Source organism: Salvelinus sp. IW2-2015, linkage group LG26 (genome assembly GCF_002910315.2).
Source record: "Salvelinus sp. IW2-2015 linkage group LG26, ASM291031v2, whole genome shotgun sequence".
NCBI lineage: Eukaryota > Metazoa > Chordata > Actinopteri > Salmoniformes > Salmonidae > Salvelinus > Salvelinus sp. IW2-2015.
The window spans coordinates 11,999,766-12,022,298 of record NC_036866.1 but is presented as its reverse complement, the minus strand read 5'-3'; the positions used below and the strand labels follow the sequence as shown (position 1 = coordinate 12,022,298).

Sequence of the window (22,533 nt, the reverse complement as noted above, 5' to 3'; positions counted from 1 at the left end):
CCGTTAGATGGCAGCAGTGTACCTGCAACGTTTTAGACTGATCCAATGAACCATTGTATTTCTGTTCAAAATATTGTATCAAGACTGCCCAAATGTGCCTAGTTTTTTAATAACTTTTCATGTTCAAAATTGTGCACTCTTCTCAAACAATAGCATGTTATTCTTTCACTTTAATAGCTACTGTAAATTGGACAGTGCAGTTAGATTAACAAGAAATTAAGCTTTCTGCCAATATCAGATATGTCTATGTCCTGGGAAATTTTCTTGTTACTTACAACCTCATGCTAATCGCATCAGCATACATTAGCTGAACTGTCCCGTGGAAGGGACACCGATCCCGAAGAAGTTTTTTAAATAAAGGTTAAATAAAAAATAAATAGGTATGTAGGTTGTACGATTCTGCTTGCTCTGGACTCCATAGAAGTGACAGTACATCTCTACTTGATATATTGGCTGCTAACGTGAATGACTTTCAACAAAAAAATGCAGGTGTAAAAACGTAGTTTATTTAAAAAAAATGCAAATGAATGAAAATGCATTGCTGTTTAGTGCTGCAATGTCAGACTTCATTTGCCCAGCCATTGTGCATGTGTGTTCGCGCGGGCGCAGGTGTATGTGCGTGCGTGTGGGGCCGCAAGCTTTGAACCACTGCTTTTTGCGGGTTTGTGTGTCAAAAAGTTTGAGAACCACAGAGCTAGCGAACAGATTGCGGATTTTCTGTACAGCTATAGGATCGGATGCAGTCCAAACGTCAAATGGAAGGGAGAGAGGATTGCCATAAATAAATGTCTAGCTCCCACAACATTTTGGTGATCAAGAATATTAATTGTTTACTTTGCAAGCTCACAAGTAATGGGTCATCAAGCAACAATTACTAGCATAGTCTTTTGGTATGTCAAAAGTGCTTGAAATATATCAAAATATGTTGTAGACAAAATAATGAAAAGTGCAGTCTGGTAGCCTCATTAAACAGAAAAAGCTGCACAAGCCATTGCATGTATAGATTATTTATTTACTGACTTGAGACTTGACTTGAAAAAACGTGTCTCTACTCGAATTGACTTGCTTTAAGAATGCACGACTTGGACTTGACTCGAGTGGCACTGCCGTTACAAGAAGAGGACCAAGGTGCAGCGTGGTGAGCGTACATGTTCCTTTAATTAATAAAAATGACGCAGAACAAAACAATAAACACTACAAAAACAAACCGTGAAGCTAAAGGCTATGTGCCCTAAACAAAGTCAACTTCCCACAAAGACAGGTGGAAAAAAGGGCTACCTAAGTATGGTTCTCAATCAGAGACAACGATAGACAGATGCCTCTGATTGAGAACCACACCCGGCCAAACAAAAATAAATAGAAAACATAGAAATAAAGAAACTAGAATGCACACCCTGTGACATCGAGACTCAACCCGTTCGACTTGGGACTCGAATTGAGACTTGAATGATAGTGTATTGATCCCACCTCCGACGTCCTCCAACCTATCAGAGTTCTTGCAGTATGAACTAACATCTTGTCCATCCAATCAAATGATCAGAGAATTAATCTATTACTGAAAGCATAAGCTAGTGTGGTGAGTAGTTGACTTAAAGTGAAAGACAATAGTTTAACTGTTTTGAAGAAATACATTTCTTTAAAAATTAAGAAGAAGCAGCAGAGAGATACATTTCATTGTATTTTTTGAATTCTTAATTTACCCCTTTCACTTACTTAGCTAATGCAGCTAATTTAGCCTACTCAACAACCTGACTGAAACAGAGAAGAATGCTATTTATGTTAGCTAGCTGGCAAAGGCTATCCAACACTGCAACTCTTCAAAGTCAAGGTAAGCTTTCGTTTTTATAAATGTATTGCTACCTGAGCCCTCCGTGGTAACTGCTAAACTGCTTGCTGTACACTGTACTGTGTAATTGTACACATGGCTTGGATTGTGGGTTTACTAACACGTTAGTTATAGTTTGATGACTAACGTTAATATGGTGACAACGATGTAGGCTGTGTAGCGGTTAGTGGTTATGTTATGAAGGTTTGGCTTGGAGAGGTTTTTGTGCCTAATCACGGACAGCTGTTGAGTTATAAACTGAAGTCCACAAGTGAAGGAAAAAGGTGAGAGAAGGAGAGCGCGTAGATGCGAGAATTAATTATACAACGAGCAAAGTGATGATGCTGTATGTGGCCGCTATGAAAGTGAACTATGTGTGCAGGTGATCAGGGGAGTATTCATTCCGCCGGTTCTGTTACAAAACGTATAGTTTTAGTTGCAAAACTGAACGTTTTCTAACTGCTTGGACTAATGATTACACCCCAGATCAGATAGATGCAGGCAAGAGTGTGCAAGGCGGAATTGAATGTGAATGTGATTACTCCAATTTGTCCCTAGACCTGTGCACCTACGTTATAAACTTTAATTTTTAGACTAGGTTGTAGCAACCTCATGATGGGTATAGGGCCAATTCGAGTAGCATGTAGTAGCCTAAGCCTATCGATGTTACATTGAGCTGGGTGAAGGGAATATGAATGGCAGTCATCCAATATGCTGTAATCGAAATAAGGCCATGCTCATAAAAAATATTGCCGCTCTCCCTAATCTTGAATGGCACCAACTGCCACTGTTGGAGCTACAGTGGTTACTCTGGGTCACCCATGTCCAGGGTACGTCCACACAGGCACACGGTGCTGACCATCACGGCAGACAGAGTCATGATGGCCAAGAGAATGGCCCACCAGTGAGTCTGCAGACGACAAGAGCACAACAAGTCAAACACTCACCCACTTTAGTTCCAATCTGCTATTGTCAGATGTTAAATAGTCAAAACACCACTGCAACTTACTTTAATTCACATTGACTTGACGTGTTCTTTTCTTCAAGAAGCCATTTGTTACAGGACGTTAGTCAGCTAGCATTCCTTATGTGTCACACTCATTTGGATGGAACCAATGGGCATGCAGTAGCCAATTCATATGTGGTATGGAAACACTACTACTGCCATATCTAAGCCTAATAACCATTAGCTGGCATGGCTCCCAAACCAATTGTGTGAGCGGTACATCTAGGCACTAGTAGGTGTCACCATCTCGCTAACTCAACATGACACACCTGAACAGATCTTTTAAATCCCTGTGGGCATTCCTGATTCGCTGCGCTTTCTAGCGAGACCAAAGCTCAAAGCCAACTGAGGCTGGAACATCTGAACGAAGAACATCAACAGAGGAAGCTTTCTACAGTCGTGGCCAAAAGTTTTGAGAATGACACAAAAATTAATTTCCACAAAGTTTGCTGCTTCAGTGTCTTTTTTTGTTGTTGTCAGATGTTACTATGGAATACTGAAGTAAAATTACAAGCATTTCAAAAGTGTCAAAGGCTTTTATTGACAATTACATTGCCAAACATACCTTGTAAAACTGACCATCCTACCAATCCTCGACTTCGGTGATGTCTATTACAAAATAGCCTCCAAAACCCTACTCAATAAATTGGGATGCAGTCTATCACAGTGCCATCCGTTTTGTCACCAAAGCCCCATATACTACCCACCACTGCGACCTGTACACTCTCGTTGGCTGGCCCTCGCTTCATACTCGTCGCCAAACCCACTGGTTCCAGGTCATCTACAAGACCTGCTAGGTAAAGTCCCCCCTTATCTCTGCTCGCTGGTCACCATAGCAGCACCTATCTGTAGCACGCGCTCCAGCAGGTATATCTCTCTAGTCACCCCCAAAAACCAATTCTTCCTTTGGACGCCTCTCCTTCCAGTTCTCTTGCTGCCCAATGACTGGAACGAACTACAAAAATCTGAAATTGGAAACACCTATCTCCCTCACTAGCTTTAGCACAGCTGTCAGAGCAGCTCAAGATTACTGCACCTGTACATAACCCATCTACAATTTAGCCCAAACAACTACCTCTTTACCTACTGTATTTATTTTATTAATTTATTTTGCTCCTTTGCACCCCATTATTTTCTGTCCTACTTTTCACTTTCTTCCGCCTGCAAACCACACCATTCCAGGGTTTTTTTTAGTTTATTTTACTTGCTGTGTTGGTATTCACTTCACTCCATGGCCTTTTATATTTTTAATTTATTTATTATTTATTTATACATTATATTTTGTTTGCCTTCACCTCCCTTATCTCACCTCACTTGCTCACATTGTATATAGACTTATTTTATTTTTTTTTCACTGTATTATTGACTATATGTTTGTTTACTCCATGTGTAACTATGTGTTGTTGTATTGTGTCGAACTGCTTTGCTTTATCTTGGCCAGGTCGCAAATGTAAATGAGAACGTGTTCTCAATTTGCCTACCTGGTTAAATAAAGGTTAAATAAATAAATAAAAAACATTAAAGTTGATGCAGAGTCAATATTTGCAGTGTTGACCCTTCTTTTTCAAGACCTCTGCAACCTGGCATGCTGTCAATTAACTTCTGGGCCACATCCTGACTGATGGCAGCCAATTCTTGCATAATCAATGCTTAGAGTTTATCAGAATTTGTGAGTTTCTGTTTGTCCACCCGCCTCTTGAGGATTGACCACAAGTTCTCAATGGGATTAAGGTCTGGGGAGTTCCTGGCCATGGACCCAAAATATCAATGTTTTGTTCCCCGAGCCACTTAGTTATCACTTTTGCCTTATGGCAAGGTGCTCCATCATGCTGGCAAAGGCATTGTTCATCACCATCACCACCTGGATGTTTGGGAGAAGTTGCTCTCGGAGGATGTGTTGGTACCATTCTTTAATCATGGCTGTGTTCTTAGGCAAAAAATGTCAGTGAGCCCACTCCTTTGGCTGAGAAGCAACCCCACACATGAATGGTCTCAGGATGCTTTACTGTTGGCATGACAAGGACTAATGGTAGCGCTCACCTTGTCTTCTCCTGACAAGCTTTTTTCCGGATGCCCCAAACAATCGGAAAGGGGATTCATCAGAGAAAATGACTTTACCCAGTCCTCAGCAGTCAATCCCTGTACCTTTTGCAGAATATCAGTCTGTCCCTGATGTTTTTCCTGAGAGAAATGGCTTCTTTGCTGCCCTTCTTGACACCAGGCCAACCTCCCAAAGTCTTCGCCCAGTGTGCGTGCAGATGCACTCACACTGCCTGCTGCTATTCCTGAGCAAGCTCTGTACTGGTGGTGCCCCGATCCCGCAGCTGAATCAACGTTAGGAGACGGTCCTGCACTTGCTGGACTTTCTTGGCGCCCTGAAGCCTTCTTCACAACAATTGAACCGCTCTCCTTGAAGTTCTCAATGATCGATAAATGGTTGATTTAGGTGCAATCTTACTGGCAGCAATATCCTTGCCTGTGAAGCCCTTTTTATGCAAAGCAATGATGACGGCACGTGTTTCTTGCAGGTAATCATGAGAGAGGAAGAACAATGATCCAAGCACCACCCTCCTTTTGAAGCTTCCAGTCTGTTATTCGAACTCAATCAGCATGACAGAGTGATCTCCAGCCTTGCCTCGTCAACACTCACACCTGTGTTAACGAGAGAATCACTGACATGATGTCAGCTGGTCCTTTTGTGGCAGGGCAGAAATGAGTGGAAATGTTTTTTGGGGATTCAGTTCATTGCATGCAAAGAGGACTTTGCAATAAATTGCAATTCATCTGATCACTCTTCATAACATTCTGGAGTATATGCAAATTGCCACATACAAACTGAGCAGCAGAATGTGAAAATAATATTTGTGTCATTCTCAAAACTTTTGGCCACGACTGTATTTACACTGAGCTCAACACGCATCCCAACACACCCCATCTGCTAGGATCCTCTGGCCTGTTGTAAAATAAATACGTCATAGAGTAGATAGATAGCCGACCCCCTCAGCACAACAAACATAGAACAAACCTTTATCCACTCAGCCAGGTCATCAAACTCATCCAGGTCTACCAGGTGGAGGAAGGATTCTTCAGCCTGGCGATGGGCCCGTCAGCGTCCAGGATGCGACACACCTGGAACATGTCGCAGTAGCCCTGCTTGGCTGAACACGTGCCCCGGCAACCAAGGCTACACGCTTTCCCTGGAAATGCTTGTCAAGACAGAGGATGTGGTGCTGGCGCAGGTTGCAGGCTTGTCTGAGGTGAAGAAATACATGGAGAATACAGTGAACATTTTGTTATAGGTAAAATATTGAGTTTACTGAGTGGAAAAGCACATGCACACATTTGTAACTAAGTCCTCCTATCCTGTTAAATGAACTTTCACAGCACATCAGATGTTCGAACAGAAGAATGTATTATGATGGGAAAATCCAATCCAAATGTACAACAGGAGCGAGGAGTCGCATTCGAGCCGGGTCGGGCATTTCTACTGTCGCTCCGCAGGTAGTATAACTTCATTTACATTTCATTATAGTACAACGATTTGATTTTGTCTGATCTAGCAATTTCTTCTTAGCTAGCTACATAGCCGTCTTTTATTCAAAGACCAATTGCGTAATTATCGGAATTCGTCGCCCCCCTAACGTTAGTCAACACTGCTATCTGGCCAGCGGCTAGCCCAGCTAGCAAACGGGCCACCCCGTCTACCGTAATAGCAGCACTGTAGAAACTATTACATTCAACCGGAACGACTTGATTTGTGTAGTGTTAGCTAGCTACATAGTTGGCCTTGCTGTCTTCGTATCCACAATTGTGTTAGGTTCAGAGCGTGTAGTTTTAGAGTGATTATCTAATTTACCGAGGCTAGCTAGCCAGCTACTTTGTCGTCCTTAACGTAGGAAACACTGCCTAGCCAGCCAACAGCCAACAAGCTAGCCAGCCAACAGCTAGCCAACGGTCTACCGAATAGAACTCCCGCATTCAACAACCCGGTCGCATTCCGCTGCGCTCCACAGGTAGTACACATTTCATTTCCATTACCAGTACAACCCGTTTGATTTGTTTGATCGTAGCTAGCTACATACCCGTCTTTGTATCAAAGATAATTGTGTAGTCTTAGAGCGATTTTTCTAGGTTAGCTAGCCCAGCTTTTTCGCCCTTTTAACGTAACTTAACGTAATCAACACTGCTAGCTAGCCAGCTAGCCACCGAATAGCAGCACTGTAGAAACTATACACTCAACGGAACGACTTGATAGTGTAGTGTTAGCTAGCTACATAGTTGTCTTTGCTGTCTTGTATCTAGAATAACTGTGGAGTCTAGAGGTAATTTCGGTTTTCTAGGTTAGGTTTTCTAAGTTAGCTTCTTTCTAGGTTAGCCGATTTTGCTAGGTTAGCTAGCCAGCTATTTTTCCGCCTTTTAAAACGTAACTTAACGTAAATCAACACTGCTAGCTAGCCAGCTAGCCACGAATTAGCAGCACTGTAGAAACTATTACATTCAACGGAACAACGGAACGATTGATAGTGTAGGTTAGCTAGCTACATAGTTGTCTTTGCTGTCTTTGTATCTAAGCACAACTGTGGAGTCGGTAGGAGTTAATTTCGGTTAAGCTAGCCAGCTTTCAAACAAAATTCAACAACGCAGGCACTGCTACGCTAGCCTACTTCATCCAGGTACTGTATCATTTAATCATCTTAGTCATAAGATTTTTGCAACGTAGGCTTAACTTCTGAACATTCGAGGAGGTGTAGTCCACTTGTCATTCCAATAGCTTCCTTTTGCATTAGCGTAGCCTCTTCAGTAGCCTGGTCAACCATGTGGTTTGTCTATCCCTGTTCTCTCCTCTCTGCACAGACCATATACAACCGCTTCACACCGCGTGGCCGCGGCCACCCAGCCTGGTGGTCCCCCAGCGCGACAGACCCACGTGAGAGTCCTGGTCTCCGGTAGGCTCTGGAACTGCCGATCTCGTGGCCAACAAGGCAGAGTTCATCTCAGCCTACGCTTCCCTCCAGCTCCTCGACTTCTTGGCCACTGACGGAAAATGGATCCACCACAGATAACACTGCTACTCCTACTGCTCTCTCTTCGTCCGCCCCACGTGTTCTCCCACACCCCGAGAGCTTTCTGGTCAGCGTGGTGGTGGCACCGGGATCCTCATCTCTCCCAAGTGGTCATTCTCTCTTTCTCCCCTTACCCATCTGTCTATCGCCTCCTTTGAATTCCATGCTGTCACAGTTACAGCCCTTTCAAGCTTAACATCCTTATCATTTATCGCCCTCCAGGTTTCCTCGGAGAAGTTCATCAATGAGCTTGGATGCCTTGATAAAGCTCCTTTCCTGAGGACGGCCTCACCTCTCACAGTCTGGGCGACTTTACCTCCCCACGTCTACCTTTGACTCATTCCTCTCTGCCTCCTTCTTTTCCACTCCTCTCTTTCTTTTGACCTCACCCTCTCACCTTCCCCCCCTACTCACAAGGCAGGCAATACGCTTGACCTCATCTTTACTAGATTGCGGTTTCTTCCAACAACCTCATTGCAACTCCCCTCCAAGTCTCCGACCACTACCTTGGTATCCTTTTCCCTCTCGCTCTCATCCCAACACTCTCCCACACTGCCCCCTACTCGGATGGATGGATCGCGCCGTCCCAACCTCCGCTCTCTCTCCCCCGCTACTCTCTCCTCTTCCATCCTTATCATTCTCTTCCCTCTGCTCAAAACGCTCTCCAACCTAATTCCTGACTCTGCCCTCCTCAACCCTCCTCTCCTCCCTTCTCTTGCATCCGTTTGGACTCTCGGCATGTCCCCCTATCCTCCAAGGCCGGCTCAGGCTCCCTCCCCCTCCTCGCTCCGTGGCTCGACGACCTCATTTCCGAGCTCAACAGAACCAGGGCTCCGGGCAGCCGAGCGGAAATGGAGGAAGAATTCGCCCTCCCTGCCGGACTGCATCCTTTCACTCCCTCCTCTCTACATGTATTCCTCCTCTGTCTCTGCTGCCAAAGCCCTTTTCTACCACCTCTTAAATTCCAAGCATCTGCCTCCTAACCCTGTGGAAGCTCATTTTTGCCCACCTTTCCTCCCCCGGAATCCTCCTCCCCCTCCCCCCCCCACCCCCCCCCCCACCCCCCCTCCTCCCTCTCTGCAGGATTGACTTCGTCAAACCCAATTTTTGAAAAGCAGGTCCGCACCCGACATCCGATCCTGTTTGCCTAAAGTCCAACGCGACCACCGGCTTGGTTCTGCTCACTACTCGCCCTTACCCTGTGCTCTGAACCCTCTTTCTCCCCCCTGCTCCCTCTACCCAGATGAAATCTGCGTCTTGTGGCACGCCAGGCGCCCCCCCCAACAACCTGCCCGCTTGGACCCTATCCCCTCCTCTCTTCTCCAGACTATTTTCCGCGAGACCTTCTCGCCTTACCTCCCCACCCCTCGCTCATCAATACTCATCCCTTGACCGCTTGGCTACGCTTCCCTTCCGTCTTCAAGAGACGCCGAGAGTTTTGCACCCCTTCTGAAAGAAACCTTACACCGCGGATCCCCTCCCGATTTCAACAACTACAGACCAGTAGATCCCTTCTTTCTTTTCTGCCCAAAAATCCGTGAACGGTGCCGTCCTTGGCCAGTAACTCTCCTTGCTACTCTCTTCTCAGAATGGAGCCTTTCTTGATCCAAATCAGTCAGTTTGCAAGACTGGTAGAGTACAATTCAACTGAAGACTGTCGTTCTCTGTAATACGGAGGCGCTCAGCCGCCACAGCGTAAAGCTAACTCTCACGTCCTCTGCTCTCATCCTTCCCTAAGACTAATGGGCTGCCTTCGTAACTGTTGAACATTCAGATCCTCGACTCTCCACCGACTCTCCGAGGTTGGCCATTCTCCGGCGGCGGCCCACGCTTGGATTGCGTCCTAGTCCTGACAGGGTCGCTGCTACCAGTGTGGGTGGCGATAAGCTGTTCTCCACCCATCGTCGTTCTCACCACAATGTGGTGTCCCAGGGCTCTGTTCTGGGCCCTCTCCTGGTGTTTCTCGCCTATAGCACACACAAGGTCCACTTGGGACTCTTGTCTAACCTCGCACATGGTCTCTCCTATCATTGCTATGCAGACGAACACAATTAATCTTCTCCTTCCCCTTCTGATGACCAGGTGGCGAATCGCATCTCTGCATGTCTGGCAGACATATCAGTGTGATGACGGAATCACCACCTCAAGCTGAACCTCGGCCAAGACGGAGCTGCTCTTCCTCCCGGCGGAAGCGGACTGCCGTTCCATGATCTCGCCATCACGGTTTGACAATCCATGTGGTCCTCCTCCCAGAGCGCTACAGAACCTTGGCGTGATCCTGGACAACACCCTGTCGTTCTTCAACTAACAACATAAGGCGGGGGGGGCCGTTCCTGTAGGTTCATGCTCTACAACATCCGCAGAGTAGAACCTGCTCACACAGGGAAGCGGCGCAGGTCCTAATCCAGGCACTTGTCATCTCCCGTCTGGATTACTGCAACTCGCTTGTTGGCTGGCTCCCTGCTGTGCCATTAAACCCCTACAACTCATCCAGAAACGCCGCAGCCCGTCTGGTTTCACCTTCCCGAAGTTCTCTCACGTCACCCCGCTCCTCCGCCCCATCCACTGGCGTCCAGTGGAAGCTCGCATTCCGAGCTACAAGACCATGGTGCTTGCCTACGGAGCTGTGAGGGAACGGCACTCAAGTACCTCAGGCCCTGATCAGGCCCTTACACCCCAAACTAGGGCACTGCGTCATCCACCTTGGCCTGCTCGCCTCCCTACCACTGAGGAAGTACAGTTCCCGCGCAGCCCAGTCAAAAACTGTTCGCTGCTCTGGCCCCCAATGGTGGGAACAAACCCCTCACGACGCCAGGAGCAGCCGGAGTTCTTTCTTTTGTCTTTTCTTTTTTTTTCCCTTTTTTTCTTCCTTTTCTTTTCTTTCTTTTTTCTTCTTTTTTTTTCCTGTTAGTGTTCCTGCTATGGCTGCTCTTGTTTTTTTTTTTTTTCTTTTGTTTTCTTTTTTTTATCGTGGGGGTGGCTCTGGCTGTGGGCTGGCTACTGTTGGGGGGCTCATGTGGGCTATTGGCTTCCTTCTTTTTTCTGTTTTTCTTTTTTTTGTTTATTTTTATTTTCTTTGTTTTTTCCTTTTTTTCTTCCTTTCTTTTATTTTTTGTCTTTTTTTTTCTTGGAGTTTTGCAATCCACCACCTTCGCGCGGAGACACCTAAACCCCACCTCTTTAAGGCATACCTAGATCAGGATAAAGTGAATCCTTCTGACCCCGTGCCCCCCCCACCCCCCCCCCCCTTCAAAAGATTTAGATGCACTATTGTAAAGTGGCTGTTCCACTGGATGTCATAAGGTGAATGCACCAATTTGTAAGTCGCTCTGGATAAGAGCGTCTGCTAAATGACTTAAATGTAAAATGTAAATGTACACAGCTTTGTTTGTGCCCCAATCATAAACACAGTCCCCAGATCTAAGCACATCAGAGGAAACGAGGGTGAGGGAGGAGAAGAGGGATTGTGCTTACCCGGCTGTTGGCAGCACATGTGGCACTTTTCTTTTTTGGACTCTCCCAGACAGTCACACTGCTCCAGGCCGTACCTCACACACAGTGATTTAGCACAGTTCTGAGAAATAGAGGGAGAAATGGAGAGAAAAGGATAGGGAAGAGTGAAGAGAGAGAGAGAGATGGAGAAAGGGAAAAGGATAGGGGAAGAGGAGGGGAAGGATAGAGAGAGAGGGAAAGAAGGATGGTGAAATAGAGGAGAGAGGGGAGAAGACATAAAGAGAATGAAAGGAGAATAACAGAGAGGAGAACACCAAAGTCTGGATGAGCTCTGGTATATTATGGCCACCAGTGAAGTCTCACAGACAAAAATGCAGGACAGGCCTGCTCATTTCCACAAATCCTAAACATCTGTATTCAGTTAACTTGTTCCCTGCTCCAGGCAGCCTCAGAAATGTGTTCTGGTCCAAATCTTATATTTCAGGATTTATGCCCCCATAGTGAGCCATACGTATGTAATTTACACATTTACATTTACACTTGAGCAATCTTCACATTCAGAACAACTTTCCAAACTCAGAACCCCATTTATCATCTGAATGGGTGAAAAAAATTAGTAAATGTACTCAAGTTGGCAGCCAAGGACAACAGATCCTGTGAAAGTGGATACTGTTGACTTTGGAACGTCGTTGAAATGAGACAGTGGGTGCAATGGGTGAAAAGGTTGAGTCATTGTCTGGCCCTCCTACGGTGCTCACCCCGTTGAGACACACCCGGGTGCCCAGACTGCATACGGTCATGTTGGGCTTGGCCACAGGCTCGGGGCAGATGGGGGAGAGACCAGAGCATATACTCTCCAGCTGACAGTCTGACTCCTCCTCACAGCTGACCCCTGACGGTTTCAAGACACATGCTGGCCCACAGCACAGACCCTGACTGGGACTGAGGGGACAGACAGAAAGACAAACAGACAGATAGACAGAGAGACAGACAGGCAGGTGGGCGGACAGACAGATAGACAAAGAAAGACAATTTCTTAACATAGGTGTTGTGGTTTACTGTTTTGTTTTTGAATGGTAAGATAGAGGTAATTATCCTCACATCCACAACCACAACTCTGCTTTGACAAAAATGTTCCATGGGTGATGTTATGTAACTTTGTATAGAAATTACCCATAGAAACAGATCTAGAATCAGCAAATTGCAAAAGGACAATTTTAATCCTACTACTGATTTTAATTGCGAAACTTTGGAACAGAAGTTACCTGCACTTCTTGCCAGGTTTCAGGCGACACTGGATGCCCACAGATTCCTTGGCGCTTTGGCAGCAGAGGTCTGTCTCGTTGTGGCCCACGTCACACTCCTCCCCCTCCTCCACGATCTGATTCCCACAGATGGGCTGATCACTGACTGACAGGACAGAACACATACAGTGGGGAGAACAAGTATTTGATACACTGCCGATTTTGCAGGTTTTCCTACTTACAAAGCATGTAGAGGTCTGTAATTTTTTATATCATAAGTACACTTCAACTATGAGAGACGAATCTAAAACAAAATCCAGAAAATCACATTGTATGATTTTTAAGTAATTAATTTGCATTTATTGCATGACATAAGTATTTGATAATCAGAAAACAGAGAACTTAATATTTGGTACAGAACTTTGTTGCAATACAGAGATCATACGTTTCCTGTAGTTCTTGACTAGGTTTGCACACACTGCAGCAGGGATTTTGGCCCACTCCTCCCTACAGATCTTCTCCAGATCCTTCAGGTTTCGGGGCTGTCGCTGGTGCAATACGGACTTTCAGCTCCTCCAAAGATTTTCTATTGGGTCAGGTCTGGAGACTGGCTAGGCCACTCCAGGACCTTGAGATGCTTCTTACGGAGCCACTCCTTAGTTGCCAGGCTGTGTGTTTCGTGTCGTTGTCATGCTGGAAGACCCAGCCACGACCATTCTTCAATGCTCTTACTGAGGGAAGGAGGTTGTTGGCCAAGATCTCGCGATACATGGCCCATCCATCTCCCTCAATACGGTGCAGTCGTCCTGTCCCCTTGCAGAAAAGCATCCCAAAGAATGATGTTTCCACCTCCATGCTTCAAGTTGGGATGTGTTCTGGGGTGTACTCATACTTCTTCTTCCTCAAACACGGCGAGTGGAGATAGACCAATAGCTCTATTTTTGTCTCATCAGACCACATGACCTTCTCCCATTCCTCCTCTGTGATCATCCAGATGGTCATTGGCAAACTTCAGACAGGCCTGGACATGCACTGGCTTAAGCAGGGGACTTGGCGTGCGCTGCAGGATTTTAATCATGACGGCGTAGTGTTGTTATCAATGGTTTTCTTTGAGACTGTGGTCCAGCTCTCTCAGGTCATTGACCAGGTCCTGCCGTGTAGTTCTGGCTGATCCCTCCACCTTCCTCATGATCATTGATGCCCCACGAGGTGAAATCTTGCATGAGCCCAGACCGAGGTGATTGACCGTCATCTTGAACGTCTTCTCATTTTCTAATAATTGCGCCAAACAGTTGTTTCCTTCTCACCAAGCTGCTTGCCTATTGTCCTGTAGCCATCCCAGCCTTGTGCAGGTCTACAATTTTATCCCTGATGTCCTTACACAGCTCTCTGGTCTTGGCCAATTGTGGAGAATCTGTTTGATTGAGTGTGTGGACAGGTGTCTTTTATACAGGTAACGAGTTCAAAGAGTCTAGTTAATACAGAATGAGTGGAGAACAGGAGGGCTTCTTAAAGAAAAAACTAAACAGGTCTGTGAGAGCCGGAATTCTTACTGGTTGGTAGGTGATCAAATACTTATGTCATGCAATAAAATGCAAATTAATTATTTTAAAATCATACAATGTGATTTTCTGGATTTTTGTTTTAGATTCCGTCTCTCACAGTTGAAGTGTACCTATGATAAAAATTACAGACCTCTACATGCTTTGTAAGTAGGAAAACCTGCAAAATCGGCAGTGTATCAAATACTTGTTCTCCCCACTGTATAGCCACACACATTAGCTCATTTCAACACTGCTGACTCATGTAGATGTCCTGTAGTATCTTCATAAATGATTGGAATAAATCAGATCCAGAGAGAGATAGATACAGAGAGAGAGACACACAGAGAGAGACACAGAGAGATACAGTGCCTTCAGAAAGTATTCATACCATTTGACATATTCCATATTTTGTTGTTACAGCCTGAATTCGAAATTGATTAAAATATATTTTTTTATCTCACCAATCTACACACAATACCCCATAATGACAATGTAAAACACGTTTTTATACATTTTTGCAAATTTATTGAAGATGAAATAGAGGTGTGAATACTTATGTAATTAGATATTTCTTTGAGTCAATACTTTGTAGTAGCACCTTTGGCAACGATTACAGCTGTGTACACCTGGATTGTGCAACATTCACCCATTATTCTTTTCAAAATTCTTCAAGCTCTGTCAAATTGGTTGATGATCATTGCTAGACAACCATTTTCAGGTCTTGCCATAGATTTTCAAGTAGATTTAAGTCAAAACTGTAACTCGACCATTCTCTGTCTTCTTGGTAAGCAACTTCAGTGTAGATTTGGYCTTGTGTTTAAGGTTATTGTCCTGCTGAAATGGGAATTCATCTTCCAGTGTCTGGTGAAAAGCAGATACTTGTTGCCTTGTTGCAAACAGGATGCATGTTTTGGAATACTTTTATTCTGTACAGGCTTCCTTCTTTACACTCTGGTTAGTTAGGTTAGTATTGTGGTGTAACTACAATGTTGTTGATCCATCCTCAGTTTTCTCCTATCACAGCCATTAAACTCTGTAACTGTTTTAAAGTCACCATTGGCCTCATGGGGAAATCCCTGAGCCGTTTCCTTCCTCTCCGGCAACTGAGTTAGGAACAACGCCTGTATCTTTGCAGTGACTGGGTGTACACCATCCAACACACCATACACCATCCAACGTGTAAAAGTAATAACCATGCTCAAAGGGATAATAAATGTCTGCTTTTTATGTTTACCCATCTACCAATAGGGGCCCTTCTTTGTTAGGCATTGGAAAACCTCCCTGGTCTTTGTGGTTGAATCTGTGTTTAAAAATTCACTGCTGGAACTGAGGGACGTTAAAGAGAATTGTATGTGTGGGGTAAAGAGATGAGGTAGTTTTTCAAAAATCACGTTTAACACTATTATTGCACACGGAGTGAGTCCATGCAATTTACTATGTGATTATGTGATTTTTACTCCTGAACTTATTTAGGCATGCCATAACAAAGTGGTTGAATACTTTTGACTTAAGCTTTTCATTTTTAATTAATTTGTAAACATTTTGAAAAACATAATTCCACTTTGACATTATCAGGTATTGTGTGTAGGGAAGTGACAAAAAAATCTACATTTAATCCATTTTAAATTCAGGCTTTCACACAACAAAATGTGGAAAAAGTCGATGGGTATGAATACTTTCTGGAGGCACTGTAGAGAAACAGATCACTACATGCTATTGATGTCCTCTTTCCACAGAGGAGGTCTGGTTTGTTTAGACCTACATGTAGAGCCTCACCCACAAAGCAGTCATCCTTCTTGACTTTCAGGACTCGGCTGATATGCTTGATGCTGCAGGGAGAGAACTTATCGTTGTTCTCCCGGACCTCATTGGTAGCGTGAGGGAACATCAAGAACCTGCCTTTCCCTCCAGAAGAACCCAGGTTCCCACAATCCAAACCTTCATCATGCTGAGAAGCAAATACAACACAGAACATAAAGGTTCTACTTCACAGTAGAATGAGCTCAAGAAGTTTTGTCTCCTTCTAGTACAAGATTATGGACATTGGGGCCCTCATATTCAAACATATTTATGTCAAATTCAATAATTTCCACCAGATGAAAAGGAAGTTAATACTGAATATCCTTTTTCATTAAAAGTAAGACTATCACCCCATTTGTATGGGGTGATTCTGGGAAAGCAACTACTGAACTCATTGTAAAAAATTAAGAACAAATTATTATTTACAATGAGGGTTTGGCCAGGGTACAACCCGGATGACGCTGGGCCAATTGTGCACCACACTATGGGACTCCCAACCACGGCCGGTTGTGATACAGCCTGGAATCAAACCAGGGTCTGTAGTGATGCCTCTAGCACTGAGATGCAGTGCCTTTGACCGCTGCGCCACTCGGGAGCCCCCAAGATATAACCTTTATTTAACCAGGCAAGTCAGTTAAGAACAAATTCTTATTTATGACGGCCTAGGAACAGTGGGTTAACTGCCTTGTTCAGKGGCAGAAAGACAGATTTTTACACTAAAAATTACTCTCTTTATTGCTGGATACAAGCGCTTGTTAACTTAAATGAAGGTAATTTTAGGAGAGAGACAAAAGTGCTGTGTCACTGTAGGCCATGGTTCTGGAAGAGGAATACAATGTTCTCATAACAAACGACACACCCAGGACAGCACAGATAGATACAGCCCTGAGGTCTTCTTCTCTGAATCTCTCCAAGACCAACTTTCTCTGATTATCTACCAGAACAAATGACGAGGTCCGATCGTTCATGTGTTTAAATCTGCGGTTGAGATGTTAATGTAGACTGGGAATGTAATCACTTAGAACAGTTTAAGGGGCAAATAAACTATGTGTAGACAAATGACTTAGGCCCCTTTGTTAGGTTCCTCTCTTACTCTTCCCTCTCTCTTCCCTCTATCTCTCGGAGGCCCATGCTGTCACATTAAGGATAGCAAGAGGGTTTCCAGACACTATGGGACTATGGGAAAGAATATCATCACCAAAGTAGGCCGAAGGCCTGGCCCCCTCTCTCCCCTCAGACCCCTTACCTCCCCCTTCCCCCTCATCATACATCTCAGGTGAAGCAGGCCCTCTGATCTCTCTGTGCCCTATCCCATCCTCCATCTGGAAACAATGAGGCATGCCTGTCAGTGTACCCGGGGTACCGCACCGTTCAGCCAAGAACCTGCTGGATTTATAAAAGGGCCACAGACCGACATGCTGTAGCAGAACTAATCTGTGCAGGAACGCCTGGGAAGAATCCATTGCTGCCTATGGAAGTGTGAATAACATCTCTGGGGGAGCAGGGTATAGGGAGGGGGGTGGAATGTTGGCATTTGAGGCAGTGGGAGAAAGGTCGTAGATGGTGCTGCTGGTGGTTATGGAGGGAAAGTGGGTGTGTGGGGGGGTTGCTGTAAGGGGTACCAATAATGGGTGGCAGGCAGCCTATCAGTTAAGATAAGAGCATTGAGCCAGTAACCAAAAGGTTGCTGACTCGAATCCCCAAGACGATTAGGTGAAACATGTGCCCTTGAGCAAGGCACTTAACTCTACTTGCTCCTGTAAGTCGCTCCGGATAAGAACATCTGCAAAATGACTCAAATGTAAAAATGTAATGTTCTGCAAACAACACCTTTGGAGAGGGAGAAAATGGAAAGCCTCCCATTTATGGCAGGCTTTCAAAATAATGTGTAAGCTAGTGAGTGAGCATGTGCCAAGACTTTATAACATACAGTGCATTCGGAAAGTATTCAGACCCCTTGACATTTTGTTACGTTACAGCCTTATTCTAAAATATATTCAATTGATTGTTTTCCTCATCAATCTACACACAATACCCCACAATGACAAAGCTAAACCATGTTTTTTGACATTTTTGCAAATGTATTAAAAGTAAAATAATTTACACATTTACATACGTTTTCAGACACTTTACTCAGTATTTTGTTGAAGCACCTTTGGCAGCGATTACAGCCTTGAGTCATGTGTTTTTAGGGTTGGTGTGACGCTCGTCGGAAGAAGTTGACCAAAGCGCAGCGTGGTACGTGTTCATGCTTCTTTATTAAAACCGAACACCAAACAAAACAACAAAAGAACAACGAACGTCTTGTTCTGAAGGCTACATAGAGCTAACAAAAACAACATCCCACAACCTAAGGTGGCAAAACAGGCTGCCTAAGTATGATTCCCAATCAGAGACAACGATAGACAGCTGTCCCTGATTGAGAACCATACCCGGCCAAAACATAGAAACACAAAACCTAGAAATAAAGAACATAGAATGCCCACCCAAATCACACCCTGACCAAACCAAATTGAGATATAAAAAGGCTCTCTAAGGTCAGGGCGTGACAGTTGGTGTCCTGTTGGAAGGTGAACCTTTGCCCCAGTCTGAGGTCCTGAGCACTCTGGAGCAGGTTTTCATCAAGGATCTCTGTACTTTGCTCCGTTCATCGTTCCCTCGATCCTGACTAGTCTCCTAGTCCCTGCCGCTGAATAACATCCCCACAACATGATGCTGCCACCACCATTCTTCACCGTAGGGATGGTGCCAGGTTTCCTCCAGACGTGACATTTGACATTCAGACCAAAGAGTTCAATCTTGGTTTCATCCAACCAGAGAATCTTGTTTCTCATGGTCGGAGAGTCCTTTAGGTGCCTTTTGGCAAACTCCAAGCGGGCTGTCATGTGCCTTTTGCTGAGGAGTGGCTTCCGTCTGGGCACTATACCATAAAGGCCTGATTGGTGGAGTGCTGCAGAGATGGTTGTCTTTCTGGAAGGTTCTCCCATCTTCACAGAGAAACTCTGGAGCTCTGTCAGTGACCATCTGGTTTTTGGTCACCTCCCTGACCAAGGTCCTTCTCCCCCAATTGCTCAGTTTGGCTGGGAAGAGTCTTGTTGGTTCCAAACTTCTTCCATTTTAGAATGATGGAGCCACTGTGTTCCCCAGATCTGTGCCTTGACACAATCCTGTCTCGGAGCTCTACGGACAATTCCTTCGACCTCATAGCTCGGTTTTTGTTCTGACATGCAAACATTTGTAAAAACCTGCGTTCGCTTCGTCATTATGGGGTATTGTGTGTAGATTGATGAGGAAAATTGTTATTAAATCTATTTTAGAATAAGGCTATAACGTAACACAAATACTTTCCAAATGCACTAATCATTAGTAATGCTGAGCGATTAGTGCTTTTTGAGATTGGTTCGGTTTGGTTCGATTAATACATTGAATGCACTATGCATTATGTGGGTTGAATGCTGTAACAACACAGAATAAAACAATGAATAAAAGTCCCATGATGGTAGTGACTGAACATTACTGCTTATCACTTGTTAACCATAATTTGTTCACATTACTTAACTTTTTTTATTTTTTATTAAGTTGTTGTGTATATTACGTTTGTTTTATTTTGTCTGCGGCTTATTCTGTCTGACAAAATCACAATTTTAGTAGCAAATAAGGTGTAATTTTTTGACTGCTGAATACTAACGATTAATCACTTAGGTCATTTATTTTTAGGTAGAGATACAGTACCTTGGGAAGCAACTGCTCTCTGTCCATCTATCCCTCTATATCTCTAATCCTTCTGTATATTTTATGTAGCAGGCTAAAAGAAACACACAGACTGGACAAGTAGGTTTTCAATGGATTATGGTCATTGTAATTAATTACCACGTTGTCTGCTCTGAACTATGTAGAATATTGGCCTGTGTGGAAATTACAACTCCCTTTTAAATTTCACAGTATGGGCTTGAGCTGATTTATCTCTACAGAAACTGCACAATGTGCGCATAGAGCTCACATTAAAAAAACGAACGAAATTAAATAAAAATAATTGAAGGTCAATTACATAGGTAAATTAGTTGTTTAAAAACAAAACAAATGCCCATATTTTTGTTAATCGCTCAACACTATACATTAGTCAATAAAGACCAACTTTTATAACATCGGCAGCAGTGAAGTGGATCATTTGCTGATTTCTTCGGGAACAATGCAAACAACCACGTAGCGTTAAGTGTACTCAATACATGGGAAATGCAGAACTGACAGATCATTGGGATTGGTTATGYTACATATACACACTCACAACAAATCCTGTTTTACCAAAGGCCAGGGCAGGAAGGTCTTCCTTACAACAACAAAAAAAACGAAAATCACATGGTTTTTGGACAAGTGTGAAGTTTCACGTTAACTTTTCACGTGTTTTTCCCTCACGTTTATTTTCACACTGTCTGCTCTCCCATCCAGGGACTGACAAGGACCTACCCTGCTAAGCTTCAGAAGAAAACCAGCAGTAGGATGTAGGGTGCTATGTTGCTGGAATTAATACACTAAAACTTGCAAATGAAAAAAATGCCAGGGTAACATAACCAAAGATAGGGAAAATTGTAGGAAAGAAGGAGGCGTTTAATTTAATTACGCTATTATAAACATTTTTAAAAAGCACTGAAAACTATTTTTGGGTATCCAGTTATGATACAACCTGGGCGTCTGTAGTGATGCCTCTAGCACTGAGATGCAGTGCCTTAGACCGCTGAGTCACTCGGGAGAATAGTAAATGTGTTTAAAGTTGAGGGATGAGGCTGGAGAAATGCAACCACTCTCAAATCAATAGACTACACTATGGATGCAAGGAGACTATGCCATCCATGATATAAAAAATTATAGTTTTAACCATGGTTTTAGGCTATACAATGTTTGTATACATTTACTTTGTTTACWAACATTAGCGTAAATGTGGAGTTTTCTTTCATGTGAACCTGCAAATTAGATTTTCACATGTGATTGATTTTCACATGTCAACCTACAATTCCAAATGTGAAAGTGAGATTTTTTTAACATGTGAAATGGCATATCCGATTCTCTGATATGAAAGTCTTAACATGTAAAACTGCAAAAACATGAAAACATATTATTCTCCTCACATGTGAAAAGGTGGTGTTAATATTTAACATTTAATACATATGTTTCACATGTAAACCTTAAGCTCAACATGTGAAAACAGCTATTTCACATACTGTCTGAACTTCAAAACATAAGAACGCCTTTGCGCACAGGGGTTCAAATCCTGCAACGAATTAATGCAGAGAGCTGCAACACGACCGGTACAACAAAAAAGGTAAAGTGATGAAATTACATGTATCAGTAAAATAACACCAAATATCAGTAAAATAACAAGTAAAGGTGGCTGTTCCACTGGATGTCATAAGGTGAATGCACCAATTTGTAAGTCGCTCTGGATAAGAGCGTCTGCTAAATGAATTAAATGTAAATGTAATGTAAAGGAAAGTGCTAGGACTCCAATGGGGGTAAAACATTAAGGATAGCCAAGGGTGATACTGTCCAGAACTCACAGGGGCACCCAGGCTGTGGCCCAGTTCGTGGGCCAGGGTGAGCTGAACGTGTTGGGGGGGCAGGTACTGGCCGTAGTTCTGCAGCGTGATCAGGCCTGTGTTCAGACTGGCGTTGCTACCATCCCGCATGAGCGTGTGTCGCGAACAAATCCCTCCCCAGTTCCCTGAAATATAAGGGAAAAGTAAGGAGAGTAAAGATAAGGTATGAGTAGGGTCTAGACTTGATACTATCATTTAGGTGAAAGGGCAATTTCCTTGGCAGAATGTGTACAGTAGACAACATGTTCAGCGCAGTATAAATAAAGCGTGAGAAACCTCAGCTGCAACTGGGTTGCTTAACGTCATGAACGTGTTAGTTGTTACTAATATGCCATTTTTACTGTAATAGCTGTGTTATGGCTGTCCACCCTTCACTATATGCTTACAGTATACAGTGGGGAGAACAAGTATTTGATACACTGCCGATTTTGCAGGTTTTCCTACTTACAAAGCATGTAGAGGTCTGTAATTTTTATCATAGGTACACTTCAACTGTGAGAGACGGAATCTAAAACAAAAATCCAGAAAATCACATTGTATGATTTTTAAGTAATTAATTTGCATTTTATTGCATGACATAAGTATTTGATACATCAGAAAAGCAGTACTTAATATTTGGTACAGACAACCTTGTGTTTGCAATTACAGAGATCATACGTTTCCTGTAGTTCTTGACTAGGTTTTGCACACACTGCAGCAGGGATTTTGGCCCACTCCTCCCTACAGATCTTCTCCAGATCCTTCAGGTTTCGGGGCTGTCGCTGGGCAATACGGAGTTTCAGCTCCCTCCAAAGATTTTCTATTGGGTTCAGGTCTGGAGACTGGCTAGGCCACTCCAGGACCTTGAGATGCTTCTTACGGAGCCACTCCTTAGTTGCCAGGCTGTGTGTGCTTCGTGTCGTTGTCATGCTGGAGACCCAGCCACGACCCATCTTCAATGCTCTTACTGAGGAAGGAGTTGTTGGCCAAGATCTCGCGATACATGGCCCCATCCATCCTCCCCTCAA

General features: G+C 43.9%; 1 protein-coding gene across 1 annotated transcript in view; it reads right to left on the bottom strand.

The window, feature by feature from the left end:
* Nucleotides 1-1,139: 1,139 nt before the first annotated feature.
* Nucleotides 1,140-22,533, bottom strand: part of si:ch1073-396h14.1 (disintegrin and metalloproteinase domain-containing protein 10) — a 68,766-nt gene continuing 47,372 nt past the window's right edge. Inside the window, 10 exon segments of the mRNA XM_023971803.2 lie at nucleotides 1,140-2,735; nucleotides 5,857-5,912; nucleotides 5,915-5,998; nucleotides 6,001-6,042; nucleotides 6,045-6,083; nucleotides 11,369-11,468; nucleotides 12,106-12,289; nucleotides 12,613-12,757; nucleotides 15,912-16,083; nucleotides 21,488-21,651. Of these exon segments, the coding sequence (XP_023827571.2) occupies nucleotides 2,631-2,735; nucleotides 5,857-5,912; nucleotides 5,915-5,998; nucleotides 6,001-6,042; nucleotides 6,045-6,083; nucleotides 11,369-11,468; nucleotides 12,106-12,289; nucleotides 12,613-12,757; nucleotides 15,912-16,083; nucleotides 21,488-21,651 (1,091 nt within the window). The 3' untranslated portion in view covers nucleotides 1,140-2,630.